Source organism: Lampetra planeri, chromosome 3 (assembly GCF_965212315.1).
Source record: "Lampetra planeri chromosome 3, kcLamPlan1.2.h2, whole genome shotgun sequence".
Classification (NCBI taxonomy): domain Eukaryota; kingdom Metazoa; phylum Chordata; class Hyperoartia; order Petromyzontiformes; family Petromyzontidae; genus Lampetra; species Lampetra planeri.
This window is the reverse complement of record NC_136109.1, coordinates 22,260,467-22,274,862: the sequence shown is the minus strand read 5'-3', so window position 1 is coordinate 22,274,862 and position 14,396 is coordinate 22,260,467. Positions and strand designations below refer to the sequence as shown.

General features: G+C 43.6%; 1 protein-coding gene across 3 annotated transcripts in view; it reads right to left on the bottom strand.

Annotated features, from left to right (window-relative positions):
* The window catches only part of BNC2 (basonuclin zinc finger protein 2), an 85,195-nt gene that overhangs the window by 14,873 nt on the left and 55,926 nt on the right, over window positions 1-14,396 (bottom strand). For all 3 annotated transcript variants that reach the window (XM_078623829.1, XM_078623821.1, XM_078623815.1), the window contains one exon: window positions 14,105-14,340. In XM_078623829.1, the coding sequence (XP_078479955.1) occupies window positions 14,105-14,340 (236 nt within the window). The remainder of the gene's footprint in view (window positions 1-14,104; window positions 14,341-14,396) is intronic.

The window sequence follows — 14,396 nt, the reverse complement described above, 5'->3', positions numbered from 1 at the left end:
ATTTTAGCACATTTACCACCGTGCATTGATACTTGGTGGTCATTTCCTAACTGTACGTGTACACAGATGTGTACAAAAAAAAGACCGTGAATTCTTTGGCGATATCGATAAAGCGCACCAACGTGTGTGTTTATGTTCTTTTAAAAACATTGGGACTGCTTTGTGGAATGTGAGGGGGGGGGGGTTGTAGGGAGTTCAAGTGAAAATAAAGTGGGAGGGTGCAACTGCAGGCAAAGCTTTGGCCACCATTCCAGATACAATTCATAGCGCTATGTAATGCCAGTCATGAGACCAGCCTTGTCATGTGATGGCAGCTTGACATGAGTCAAAACGACCCTCATGAATTACTTTAAAATGCCACCATTTAACAAAGCACCTAATTTTCTGTGCTATTTGTCGGACATGGATGTTGATGTTAGGGGGGGGGGGGGACACACCTTCATTAGTTTTTATTGTTTTAAGGAGTTACGAATGCAGCGAGAGAAAAAAATAAACACTTTACAATCACAGCATCAGAGAACATTAAAACTCTCTATTTTTGCACGCTTTACATCTCTGACCGCAACCATTTTTTTATTGGTCTCCTGCTGAAATTCAGTCGATGCTTGAGAAGTTTTGACATTTGAAACATTAATTTCTTATAATTAACTTTTAACTTATTGTAATAGTTTAAGTGAAAATAGGATTTTTTTTTCCATTTGGCTTTCATATAAAGTCTTTACAGATACAAGTTTGATCACTGTAGCCGTAAAAATGTTTTAAATAAGCACAGATAGTATATATAACAAACAAACAAAATGTGTTAATGACAATCTCATTGCATATTCTATCATTCTTTAAGGAATTTTAATTTTAATGCTCATGAAATCTGCATCTTGGTTATGATTCTCACCTTTTAATATATCTGTGAAATAATGGCAAAAATCAGCTAACTCCTCTGTTGACAATACAATGGCCTATCAACTCGTATGCACCGTCTCTTTCAAATCCGAACACAGGTCGGCACACGTAAATGGAGGGTTTAAATGATTATACACGGCATGCTGTCCTTTCAAAACCTGTGCCAGCAAACATTCACTACGCACAGGATGGATTTTTAACTGGTCTACACTTTCAAAGCAGAGCCACAAGCATTTCTCTAAGTTCCCATTTTGCCGCCGTATCAGCCACTATAGCGCTGCGTCTGCTGGGACTCGTATGCGTCGGTTTGGCTGGCTTCAGCCATAGAATCTTTATATAGAGCTCGACATTGTTTTGTGTGTATAGCATGGTAATGATTATTTCACTCTGTTGTGCTATCAACCCAGTGTGACCTAATCAGGAGTCACCAAGCCAACAAAATATCCAGGCGCTGCAGATGCCCTGTTCCCCAGTTGTTCTCGTTATTAGTGTTACATTTAATAACGTCTTAAAAAAACCGGCCACCCAACCGATATGACGGCATACATTTTTAAAGCTTTGCCTGGAGTCAGCGGTGTACACGGTGTTACCTTTTGGCCAAAAGAGCCTGGCACCGAGGCCAAATGTCAACAGCGGCACAACTTGTGCGTCTCGTGCAAGTAGTGGCTTGTCCCCCTTCATAAACTGTGCCAGCTGATTCTCACGGAATACGTAGACGTCCCTCATCGCAATCCCAACATCTGGAACAATAACCATCCGACGCACTGCTCTGTGTGAATGCGGCCATGGCGCGGGGAGATCGCCGAGGCCTATCTCCAGGCGTGGCAGTTGAAACAACGGGCGGCGATCCTCTTAAATCCCCCACGTCAACTCCTCCAGAAATGCAGAGCATCCTTTAAGGTATCAACTATGATTAAATAAATCCAATTGTTATTCTCATGGTTTCCAAAATTAGGCAGTCGCAGTAAAACTAAGCACACACACGCGCGCGTGCTTGGCACTGTGACGAGTTCATCCATCAAGTTTCTAAACCTCCAGATGTTTGCCGCAACATTGGTAACACCCTTCATCGCTCTGAGCTTTGACGCAGTCCCAGGTGTTCAACCAACAACATCGCGGGTGCGATTGCAGATAATAATTATGTTATATGTGCCGATGAAGATCACTCAAGCCTTTCGGTTTACCAAACTTAACCGTCGAAGGGATACGTGGCTAACATTTCAACTACACAATTCAAACTGCTTTTCAATAGTTTACATACATATGCTTTTAATATAAAGCAAGAAAGCTTTATGGACAGCTTATATTAAAACCATTTTCAACGTACGAATAGTTTTGAAGACACCACTTAATGTACAATACTCAAATACAGTGCGAAAAATAATGATCCATTCACAAAATAGGAGCCAAATTTAAATATGTTTACTCGTAAAAGAGTTGTGTCGTGAAATTGAATATTGTAAAACTGTAGGCTATTATGAAGCAACAATATATATTTCCCGTATAAAAGCATCAGTTTGATCATTAAATATACAGGCATGAGCCATTTGTGCATCGATGTGCTTGCTGATTAATTCTGAATCATAGATGCACAATTATGCACCAAATGATCGATTCAATTAAATTCTTACGGCTCACTATACATGCATCAAATCGTGCACGTGAGAATCGGTTATCAACAGGTTATGAGAATGATATGGGAATATTATATTTAGCCGAATGGTATGAACGACTCTGGCCAAATTAGACAGACATTTTCTTTGACAACCAATATTAATGAGATGGCAGGATCGGGAGAGGCTGCGGCAGCTTGGGCAGGCCTTCATCTAGCAGTAAATTGAATATGGCCACCGACGATGATGATGACCATGAGGACTTTATTGTCACATCTTTGGCCAAATAATATCTGTAAACATTTCAATCGTTGATGGCATGCAGCCACCACTTTTTGCTCAAACTGGGGCTTTTTCAACAAGGTGCCGTCACAGCCACGGACAGCGAAGGTTTAAAAACTCAGCCGCTACAAAGCCCCCGCGGGGTTTTTCACTTGCGGCCAATTCACTGCCAATGATGATTGGACGCCTCCAAACTTCACGACTAGCAAGTACGGTAAATTACGGGTGAGAGGGAGGGAGAGCAGGCTCAAGCCATGCACTTAAGCTGAGGAAAAGTGCACGGAACAGTGCTTTGTCAGCTAATGGCTCATCAGCCATTCGAAGGCAGAGCACCTTGGAATGTAAGGGCTGATTAATGAGAGCGGAGACGGTACCATTGGGTTCAGCATGAGGTCATCGCAAGAGATAAGTGTATCACTCTCGCTGTTCTCAGGCAAGAAAACAATTATGTCCTTTAAAAAAAATGGGAACAAAAATTAAGGCGGCATTTGCAAGATCAGGTGATAGATTCTTTGAATGCCGCTATTGTACGCTCAAGCAAATGGACCTCATTGTCTGACTTTATATACGGACCGCATGGATATGAAATATGTGAGAAAAATAAAGTGTTAAAACAGCTGGGTAAAAAAAATATATGTTTCAATAGCTTTGGCTCAAAAATGTTTTTTTCAGCCAAAGCTATTGATCTGCTTGTAGAAGATCTCAAGCGATCTTTGTTTTGATTTGTTTAATAAACTGAAACATGCACGGCGGCATGCTCGACCAGCTTTTAAGAATTCAACTTCTTCAGATGTGCCTTCAAAAAAACACAAATTGGCTTTAGCCAACACAATGCGCCGTTTCCCTCCAGGGCTACTGTTAGCCGAATGTTGCAAAAGGTAAGACAAGCCGGATAAGCCTCCCTGTTCTTCAACATAACCCCAGAGGATCCGCGGGACCAGGCGCTGTGAGTAAATGTGTGTGTGTGCGTGCGCACGGCCAGTTTGGCACCGTCGTTCCGTGTTCAACAGAAATAAAGATCGAGTGTATAACAGCAATTCCTCTCGGTACTTAAATTATATCGTGCTTGAGCCGCTGCCCAGAAAATGGCTTATCGGTACTACCTATGGTGGCAAACGCGAACAATTATTTTCTCGAAGCATTTTATCTACAGCCAACAAATGTGTAGGGTAGCAAGGTCACACCGTAGTATCTGTTTTGTGAAGAAAACGTGATTAACAGGGCACTGTATTATGTCCGAGGGAGAGTTTCATGTTTGGCGAGGAGGGAGGGGGGGGGATCCAAATGACATACGGAAAATATATGAAAATAAATTCCAAGTATGCGTCGAATAAAAGAGACAGTATGTACGCTAAGATTCTTTCTCCACGGTGGACACTGGCAGCAGTTGCCACCCCAAGTGGTAGCGGACCAACTCCCTCGGCTCGAGGGCGATGAGTCAACGGTGGCCGAGCAAGTGCCGTCGGCAGCGGCAAGTGCCGTCGCCACACTTCGATCCCGGCGCTTGATTCCCGCAGATCGAGCGGTCTCCGTGGCACGACATTCTAAGTGAGAGTTTCCCTGCGCCACCCACATCGCCTCGCAGCGACGGCGGGTCCAACGAAGCGAACGGGCCATCGGCAGCCAATGCTCCACGCAGAATGTGTACACGCGGCACTTTCAGTTTTCTCTCTCTCTCTCTCTCATTGTTGTCTGCAATCCCATCCAATAAACCTTCTCTTTTTTGGTCGTGAAGCCTTTTGTTTATTTACGCGAAAGTGGGGTCTTTCCCATACGCACATGGCATCAACAAACGTAAATCTTTAACTGATAATTTTTTTGCTCATCATTTACCTATATTTGTGACTCGCCACACAATTTATTTCTTTTGTCAAGTTCCAAAAACAGCGATAAAACTTAGAAGAATCCGAAAGCTGTTTCATTTCTATTCCCGCTGTCACGCTGTGTTTTTGCTTGTTTTAACCAAAACACGCATACTTTATGCGGGACAGATTTAGAGCTGTTCTCCTTGCAAAGCATAGCTCAGCACTTATCTGCACACGATGTGTGTAAATTACTGGTAATTCAGTAATAGGGAGGCAGAAGGTAATATTTTAACCTTGGTACAAACGCAGGGTGGCAACCCTCTTTCTGCACGCTGCAACCTCGCAGGAATTCTCCAACGCGACGACTTCAACATCGTTTTAAACAAACGCCGCAAAATAAAAGAGAATTGTTGAGTGCGTGAAACCGTGGCATATGTTAAGCAGTACAAAAATTATCTATTACATAAATCATTGCATGCATAAATAATATTTCACAACAGGACACTGTACGGGGTTTGAGGGGGCAGGACTGTCGCCCGGAAAATACCTTAAGAAGTTAACCCCGCGGCTCTTAGAGGGAGCACATTGATCTTCGTATGCATCTTGTACTCTTCAATTATTTAGCTTTTAGGTCCATCAGCCGCCGTCATTAAAGCGGTCTATTTTAGGGAGCGGAGGAATTTCGATACCTGCGCAGTGAGGCCCCCCGGTCGATAAGCGCAGTGCGCCCCCGCTCCGCTCCTAATGCGCTGCCCCGTACGATCGCTAGGCATTCGTCCGAGCCGTGCAGTCAGGGTCATTGCTGGCATCGCCAAAGGTGACACCGATGTGCCGATACATTACCTCACCCAACTTTCACGGGGCGAGATAATGTAACGAAAAATACCTTGCCTAACAATACAAAAGCTTCCCTCAGCGCGTTAACCCCTGCCACCAAAACAAAAAAACTTTAATATATATATTACAGTATGACAAAGCTGTGCACTGAGCTCATAAATTCACAACTCAACCAGTCGTAAATAAAGAGATGTGCATAAATTAATAAGAATTCCCAGTTCTGTGCCTATGAACGCAATTCTCCGGCTTGTATATCCGCCATCCCCATGCGACAATCACGCCTTGCACCCATCCAATGTTGTACGTGCACGTACAACCCCTTTGCCAATCCACTGCTGGATGAGGACCTCCCCACATAAATGCAGGTTATGCGGGTTATCCGACCATACTTCACCGTGCTGGTCAGCGTGGGTTGGTAAAGGCAGGAAGCATAGATTAACACAACGATGGATTTTTCTGCATTGCCCTCTGCTTAAAACATAGCCCCTGCCACATGAATGAGGAATTTCAGCAACACCTGTTTTACTCATGCTGGTCACCCATCCAGGCACTGTCCAGGCTCAGCCCTGCGTAGCTTCAACAAATCCTGAGTGATTTGGTCATAGGCAATCTACTTGCACACACATTAAATAGAAATTATATGGAAGATTAATTGGCAAGATGAATTGAACGCAGCGGGCACGTGAATGTGAGTGCAAGCCCTTTGTACGGTGGCGTTAGTCACGTGGAGTGATTAGTTCTCATGCAACATCAACAGAGCCGTGGGGTCAGGCGTGTAAGCACTACGATATTGATGTTTGTAGCTTAATATGAAGAGGACTACGGTGTAGGTTATACTGCGTATTGTTCGGCCTGATTTCCAACGCATGGAGCGAAACGTCGGACATGGTGCCGAGTAACATGCGGTATATCGTAAAAAGACATCAAAAAGGGGTACCAACACGTATTTTACACTGTTGGGCCCTGTCGTGATGGTGGGAAAAAACGGATTATAGATTTCACACTGACATAGAGGCCTGACACACACAATGAATGCCCCAGCATCCACGAGAGAAAGCTGAACTCATATACAAACACGTACTGTGCAGTTGTTTTAAAAGGACTGATTGTATACATTATTGAACGTTCACTGTCTTGGGTGCGCAAACATAATATCGCCAAAAACACAATGGCAAAGAAGCGCAAGTTCATGACAGGGTTACACGGGCTGGAAGCACTCTGCTAATATTAACAGCGACACATTACAACTGTTGACGTAAAGAATAGCGGAACGTTAAAATACTGCAATGTTTAAGAAACCAGTCTCGAGGTTCTATGCTTAAACAAACCCTGCAGGATAACATTGGTTTGGAAAGGCACAGGCCGATGACTACAAATGAATGTTATCCATACTGCTCCACAATCACCATAGCATGAGTTTGTGCACGGTATTTAGGGACTTGATGCAGCTAATTCGGCTGTGACGGTCCCACCTGATGACGGAGACTTGTGTTGCCTCCGAAACGTCGTGATTTTTGTTTTATTTTATTTTCATTAAATTTGATGTTTTACTTACGTGACTTTACCGAAAAAAACCTAAGAATATGATTCCTTGCAGTCACCAAAGCTTCAAATCTAGAAATATTTAGGAAGTGTTGTAACAATGCAGTACAATCTATTGCGCATTTTCACTTGCGCTGAACTACTAAAGAGCGAATTGATGAGTGATTTGAAAAGTCAACATGAGGATCAAACCCAACCCACGTATAACGCTGCAGACGCACGATAATGAAACAGTTATTATGCAAACTTGATTTGAAGCTTTCGTAGTTTATTTTCTTTCTACGTGACTTTACCGAAAGAACCAAAGAGTCATTCTTATGCAATGCAGCCTCACTGGAAACATTGCCTCAACATTCCTTCACCATGAGTCTCTTAAGTACCAGTAATTCGGTAAAGATAGCACACGCACAAAAAACACAATTCCCCAATACTCGTCAGACAATCGACCATTGCATTAATTATTTACTGGGTTATTTCTTTATTTAAAAAAACAACAATTTCAAATATCTCAAATTAATTTTAGTTTTGCTTTGGATGCAAAACTTCCCCATGGCATGCTTTACACTTACACGAACAGCACCTCACGTGTTTTGGCAGAGGTTTATTGTACAAGTCACCCCACCCCTTCTCCCTCCAATAAACAATAACTCAATAATAATAATCCCCCTCATAAAAGGAGTGGGGGGTGGGCTATCCCCTAGCGAGCCCAGATTCCCTGGTCCGTTCCCTAATGTTGAGGGTGCATTGACGCTGGTCCTTGTCGATGGGAAAAAAATCACAAGTAGAGGTTTAGTTTTCTTTTACCCTTTCTGCCAATAAAAACAAGCAAACAGCAGGTGTTAAGGAGTTCAAACAACAAATATATATTCTAGATTTGAAGCTTTCGTGACTGCAAGGATTCATACTCTTAGGTTTTTTCGGTAAAGTCACGTAGGTAAAAAATACAATTAAAAGTTAATAAAAGTAATAATGGAAATGAAATAAAATATTAATCACGACGTTTCGGAGGCAACACAAGTCTCCGTCATCAGGTCGGACCGTCACAGCTAAAATTACCCCACTTGATGCAGTAATTTTAGCTGTGACGGTCCCACCTGATGACGGAGACTTGTGTTGCCTCCGAAACGTCGTGATTGATTATTTTATTTTATTTCCATTATTACTTTTATTCACTTTCAATTTTATTTTTTACCTACGTGACTTTACCGAAATAACCTAAGAGTAACAAATAGATAGCCGTCTCTTGGTGTAGGGCCAGTCGGTTTCAAGCAGAATGCATAGATTATAAGAACATTTGTGTTCACGTTTTTGCCACAAGTACGTGTGGTTAATGCCGACTTGATGCCTTGCAATAGGCAACTGTTTGGTCTTTGAACATCTTAACACAACTTCTGTTTTATTGCCAGAAAAGGGTAAAAACTCGACTTACTTATTTAATCATTTTGACACTGGCAAAAAAAATGTCCCATAAATATAACTGCTCAACGTGTTGTTCTTCCCTCCCTTTTGAAATTCCCACTGCATCCTTGGTTGTTCTTGTATGACGATCAAAAATGTTTACGTAAAAAAAAAATGGGCGGGAGGGGTGGGATAGGTGGCGGTTATCGGCCCCCTTTTGGAATTCAATGCCATCAATTGACACCGCTATCACTTCCGGCATGAGCCCCTTCGTTCCCATTCGTTGATCGCTGATGTTTGCCTCACTACCTCTGGGTAACTCTGCCCCCCCTTCACCCTGCCCCTGTACCCGTTTATTTATTTATTTGAGAGCGACCTTGGCCAAAATGCTTGAGAATGTGCGTCCCCGTGTTAGATTCACCACACCGCCAATGGCACAGAATTTCCACCGCAGCTCGAGATGACGCACTTCCACTCTCGATATTTCGGCATGTCGCCTGGGCACATGGGAACCACAGTCACGAGAGAACAACTTGTACAGTGACCCTCAACGACTGCGCAAAAATTCCACGTTGGCGTTTTTTGCCATTGCACATTTATTGGATTTTTTTTATTTTTTACAAAATACAAGATCCGTATGCTGCGACGTGAATATTTAAGCACCGTGACGTATGTTCGCGAATGGGAAGGAGCGGCGGTGGTTTGCAGTGGTCTCGGCTAGCATGAGTGGTGGACAGACATCCAAACCGGTGATGTCCCCCCCCCCCGCCTTCAGGCATCCTCTCCATCAACTGCCTTCACCAATGCACACTGTTTAACACTGCTTATCGTGGTGAAGTATGGTCAAGAAATCCCCAGGATCGATGCGATGTGTGGTGAACCTTTGTCAAGCCGGGGATTGTCAAAGCGCTGTGAGTTATTTGTAAAATATGCTTCAATTGTGGGAGAGTAACGTGGAACACATTCTCTACGTTTGAAAATTATCAATAAAAAAACAATTATATTGATCACTTTTTGCATGCACAACAGGGTAATAAGCTTCTACGGCAAGCGGAAAAGAATTCCCCCTTGGCCAAGTGTTAAGAGGCTATAATTAACTCATATTTGATATATGAATGAATGATTAAGCTAATCGCATGCCATTGTGTGTTTTCACATTTCAAGGTTCAGCGTTGGAATCTCACACTTGTCATTTTAGTTTAATGTTATTGCCTGAATCTGCAGCATATGATCATTTGTATAAGTACTTGAAATAACGATGCCTCGTGAATTTAAACACATCACAGCCTTTTGCTCACGCCTGTAGAGTACGTTTAACCTCGCAATAATCGCTATTCTCTTCTTTACATTAATAGCATGGCTTGGTGGTTTGGATATCTTGTGTCCACTTAAAACGAACAATATAGCGAATCCCAAGCCTACAATTTAAACCTTTGTTACATGGCATTTTTTGTTAAACATTCTTTTAGTTTCTGCCTTTGTCAAGATTGAGGCTCGTTTGCATGCTCCTTAACTGTTGCAAGGATTCAGTGATTCGATCATATTCATTTAAATGTTTTAATCCAAGGAGGTGGCTGGGTCACTCAGAGGTCAAAGTGCTGATCTGGCATCGGAGAATGCCAGATTTTATAACCTGTGTTCAGATGTGGGACAGCCGCCAGTGATTAAAAAGTTGTTCTCAAACGTAGCGAGCTGATGGTCCCAGCCCGGTCACCAACGACTTCACGTAAAATTCCGTTTCGCGTTTAGAATAAAAAAAAACGAAATATTTTGTGTGACTGTCAAACGACGATCATTTATCTCAGGGTGGATCAGAAAGAACTGCCTCCTGTTGTGGATAAGGAACCACTTGAAGAGATCTCAGAAGCAGTTTTCCATGATCCCTTCTTTCACGGACCATTTTAGAGCAATGGGGTAATGCAATGTTCCGTGAGAGTTCTGAACGGATTCTTTGTCTTAGGACACGAGGCTCACAGCACAATTGCCCTCACGTTGGTGACACGGCAAAACTATTTTCTCTATCTGAGGCCGGGTACTTCAGAGTAAAGCGAGTTTCAACTCTGGAAGTAACAGAGGTGTGTACGACACCACTGCTAATACACATAATTACCCAGGGCATTCTACACGTGTGCGTGAATTTACATCTGCAATCCCGGTTTTTAAATCTTAAATTTTTTATTGAATTTTTTAGTTTATTATAATTTACCTAATTGCAATTTAATTGGTTTTATTGCATCAAATAAAACCGTGCGATGCATTCCAACACATCAAAAGAAGTCTTTGGGTTTGTCGCATGTGGTTAAGCTCATCGCGAGCAGTTGCTATAGGCGGACAGCTGCTTTTACTAGAAATGTCGAGCAGAATTTCCTGGCCATTCATTTCTACGTTGATGGGGTTTTTCTTTACCTACATTTTTTTTCTTTCTGTGGGGTTATTTCCGCTGACAGAGAGAGAGGATTTCTGTTTGGGGACCCAACAAGTGCAAGCTTTGAGCATTTTCCTTTTCTTATGAGGTTCTTTTTTTTACTACCTAGGCATACACACCTATTACTGTGCACGAAAAGTATTCCCTCCTGTCTTTCCAGCAACGGGCCCCCTTCCCCAGCCCCTCTCCCCCCCCCCCCCCGAGGGGCTAATGCATGCATGGATCCAATGAGCCGAGCAGTTTAAAAACCACATAACCCAAAACACCACCTGAGCTAGGGAACTAAAAACTCTGACTGAGGACCACCTGGCACCGAGCTTTGAAGCGTCTGACAAAGCCAAGTGTTTTTCAAGCTTCGGTTAGGTTTCAAAACGGTCCTGGGAGGTGCCCCTATCCGAAGCCTTGACGGACACTTGAGCGTTAATAATGTTAATTTTTATAATTTCCAGCGATTCATCAATCCACTGCTGGATGACAGGCCTGCTCCCTCCCCCCCCCACCCCACCACCCCCCTCCACCACCGTGGCGTGTCAGTCATGGGGTCCGTTTGACCTTACTTCACCACGGTGGTTGAAGCGGGTGGGGGGTAAAGGGGACGCAGCCAACCAGGACTGCTTCGGATATCACTCGGGTGCTCTAGCCATGGCCGGGAATCGAACCAGGGTGGTCAGGTTCGTCGTTCAGTGCACGCACATCTGGGCCGGCACTCGTTCGAGAGCTTACTGGCAATCAAATGTTACCTTCCCAATTGCTGTACCACCGAATATTCACACCTCCCAATAGAGCCCTTTGTTTGCTTGTCAATTATAATGACAAGCTACATCGGTAAGGTTAATTTTAAGAAGTCATCGGTTATGACTCCCAATTAGCCAAAGGAAGTACTTAATTACACTACTCGAAGGGAGCACCACACTAAATCACTTTGATGGCATGTCACAATTTCTCACGTTTTTTCATAATATGTGTAAACAAGTGTATTTTAAAGCATTTACATATCTGTACCTACGCAATGCAAATACACTTTCCCTTTAACGAACACAATCCTCCAAAAATTGTGACGCGCAACAAAACGGTGACATGGAGATGTAAATATCTCACTGTAATTGCATCACTGGTCATAACTGTAACAGCATATTATAATTGTTTTGTATATGTCAAAAGGATTGTACTAGTGTGATGAATTGAATGTATTACGTACCGAAGTAACAAAACATAAATTCACATATGTTCAAGCGGGCTCTAGTGCTCCGTAAAATACAGAAGAGTGCCATCTCATGGGTGTAATAAAGCCACCCTGACAAGTATATTTAACTTTATATGATCATGAATGCAGTACAAGGTAAAGGTGCAGCCCTGCAACTGCTTGCTTACGCAACTGCTGGTGGAACGGCCACCACTTTCAATCGGGTTCTAGGGGGCCCCTGTAGAGGGTATTTTTGGCCTACTCTTTCATGCTGGCCATCCATCTTGGGAGACGTGAAGTATATACAGTAAAGTCAATCAAGTGAGCTTTAGCGAGCCCCCCCCCCCAACCCCGAGAGGGTTTTTCAGAATAATTTTCCACGCTGACCAGACGACTTGGAAGTCATGGGAGCACACCCACACACTTCTGCCCACCACACATGACCTGCCTTTGAGACCAACTGTGATGTACCCGTTTACACTGCTGGGAAAACAGAGTGACTGTGGAGGGGTTTAAGAAATATCCCCATTGTGTCAACTGTTGCGGCAAAGAGATTGAACCGGATGCCTCTGGTTTTTGCCAGAAGTCCAGCTTGCTGGCCATTACACAGTGGCAGCGTGCCTCGTGAACAAGGCAACAAAATAAAACGTACAAAAAAAACTGCCGTTATCATAGCCGTGATATGAACTAATATATACGGTATACCTTCAGCACTGCAAAATGTTACTGAGCAAACGTACGACTTATTGTGTTTGCGGAGCTTGCTCAAGAGTGTTTTATTGCAGATGGCAGCTCAGATGTATAAATAAAACCGCAGTCAGGTGAGTGGGTGCAGCAGGAGGTCGGGAGTATACGGAGCACATTTATGATGTGTCTGGCTATTATTGAACAGAGCCAATAAAAAAAAGAACACAGGCCTATTATAACAATAACGACAACATTACCGGCACATTTTACACCCTAATCATAAAAAAATACCGCATTAAAACACTGCCACTTCAGGAGACGTACGTAATAAGTGACAGGTCAAGCAAGACAAATAACAACATATTTTCTCAAGTCAGGTGCAGACGGAATGTTCACTAATATTCAGCCAAGCAGCCATATGCATGGAATGGGAATGTGTTTTAAAGCAAACTGCAATTATGAAAAAATAAACATCATGGACCGAGTATCATGAAGGAATTTGTAGTATACGATAATAGTTGAAAACAGGATTAATTTGCCTTATATGTCAGGCGACGAGTGTGCAATCGTTACGGGATCTAGAGAACATTTTGGTGACGTGTGTCGTAGCATCAACACCATTGGCTCTAACCATCTCTTGTGCGGGTATTTTTTTACAGATAAATTTGCACTTAAAAAAATGTAATGTGTGAATATTAAACACGATTGTGTGGCACAGCAGCCAAATGCATGGCTTTCAATTGCAAGAGTCCGACTTCACATCCAGGCCGGAGGTCGGCAAAGCCCACGAGTATCAATTTGTGGGGCAGTTCACATCGGTTGCGCTCTTGTAATACTCGCCTCCAGCATAGGAATGTGGAATTTCCACCACTGAAAGCAGGATATGACCATTTCCCCAAGCTGAATTGATCAGGAAACCCACTTTAACTCTCACAATTTATCAATTAAAGACTTAAGGGGATTCTAAACAGTAAAGCGGATTTTCCCATGGATATACCTGCCAAAGAAATGTGGACTTTTAAGCACTGCCTCAGCAGGGCTCTTAACATGATATAGGCACGGCCCCACTCAAATTAGTAGGAAATTAACTTGTCCCAGTGCAAATGTTTAATTTAAGACGAATAAAACTCTTGTTTTAAAACTATTGTTGGATATCACAAATGCTGAGCACACAAAGGCCCAAAATACCAAACGGCCAGCAAACAATGACTGAAGGTGCCGTAGATAACGATTCGCGCACGTTGATTTTTCCCCCCATCGAGCAAGGTTGACAAGAATTTGGGAAAACAGATGGATGGGAGGGAATTCCCAACGTCGAACCACGTGAGGGAACACGCGCGGAAAGACGAGCGCTGCGGCCGGCCGCCGTGGAGCTCGGACGGGGTTTGCGAAGGACGTCGGGGATGTCGCGCGGATAAACGCGCGTGCGTACCTGGAGTATGTATCCCCGGACGTAGTCACGCAGTGTCCAGTCCAGGCCGTGCAGGATCTGCAGCACCTCCTCCTGCTTGAGCACGCTGAAGAGACGGTCGAGGAGGATCTTGAGGCGTATGGGCACGGCCTGCGTGCCGTACAGCATGAGGCTGCTGATGTCGAACACCACGTTGGACTGCACGATCTCCACCTGCGTCGGGTGGTAGAGGTGCTGCGTGCTCAACTTGTCCAGCGCTGCACACGCGAGCACGCCCAACAGCACCACCCACCACCGCCGCAAAGGAAAAGGC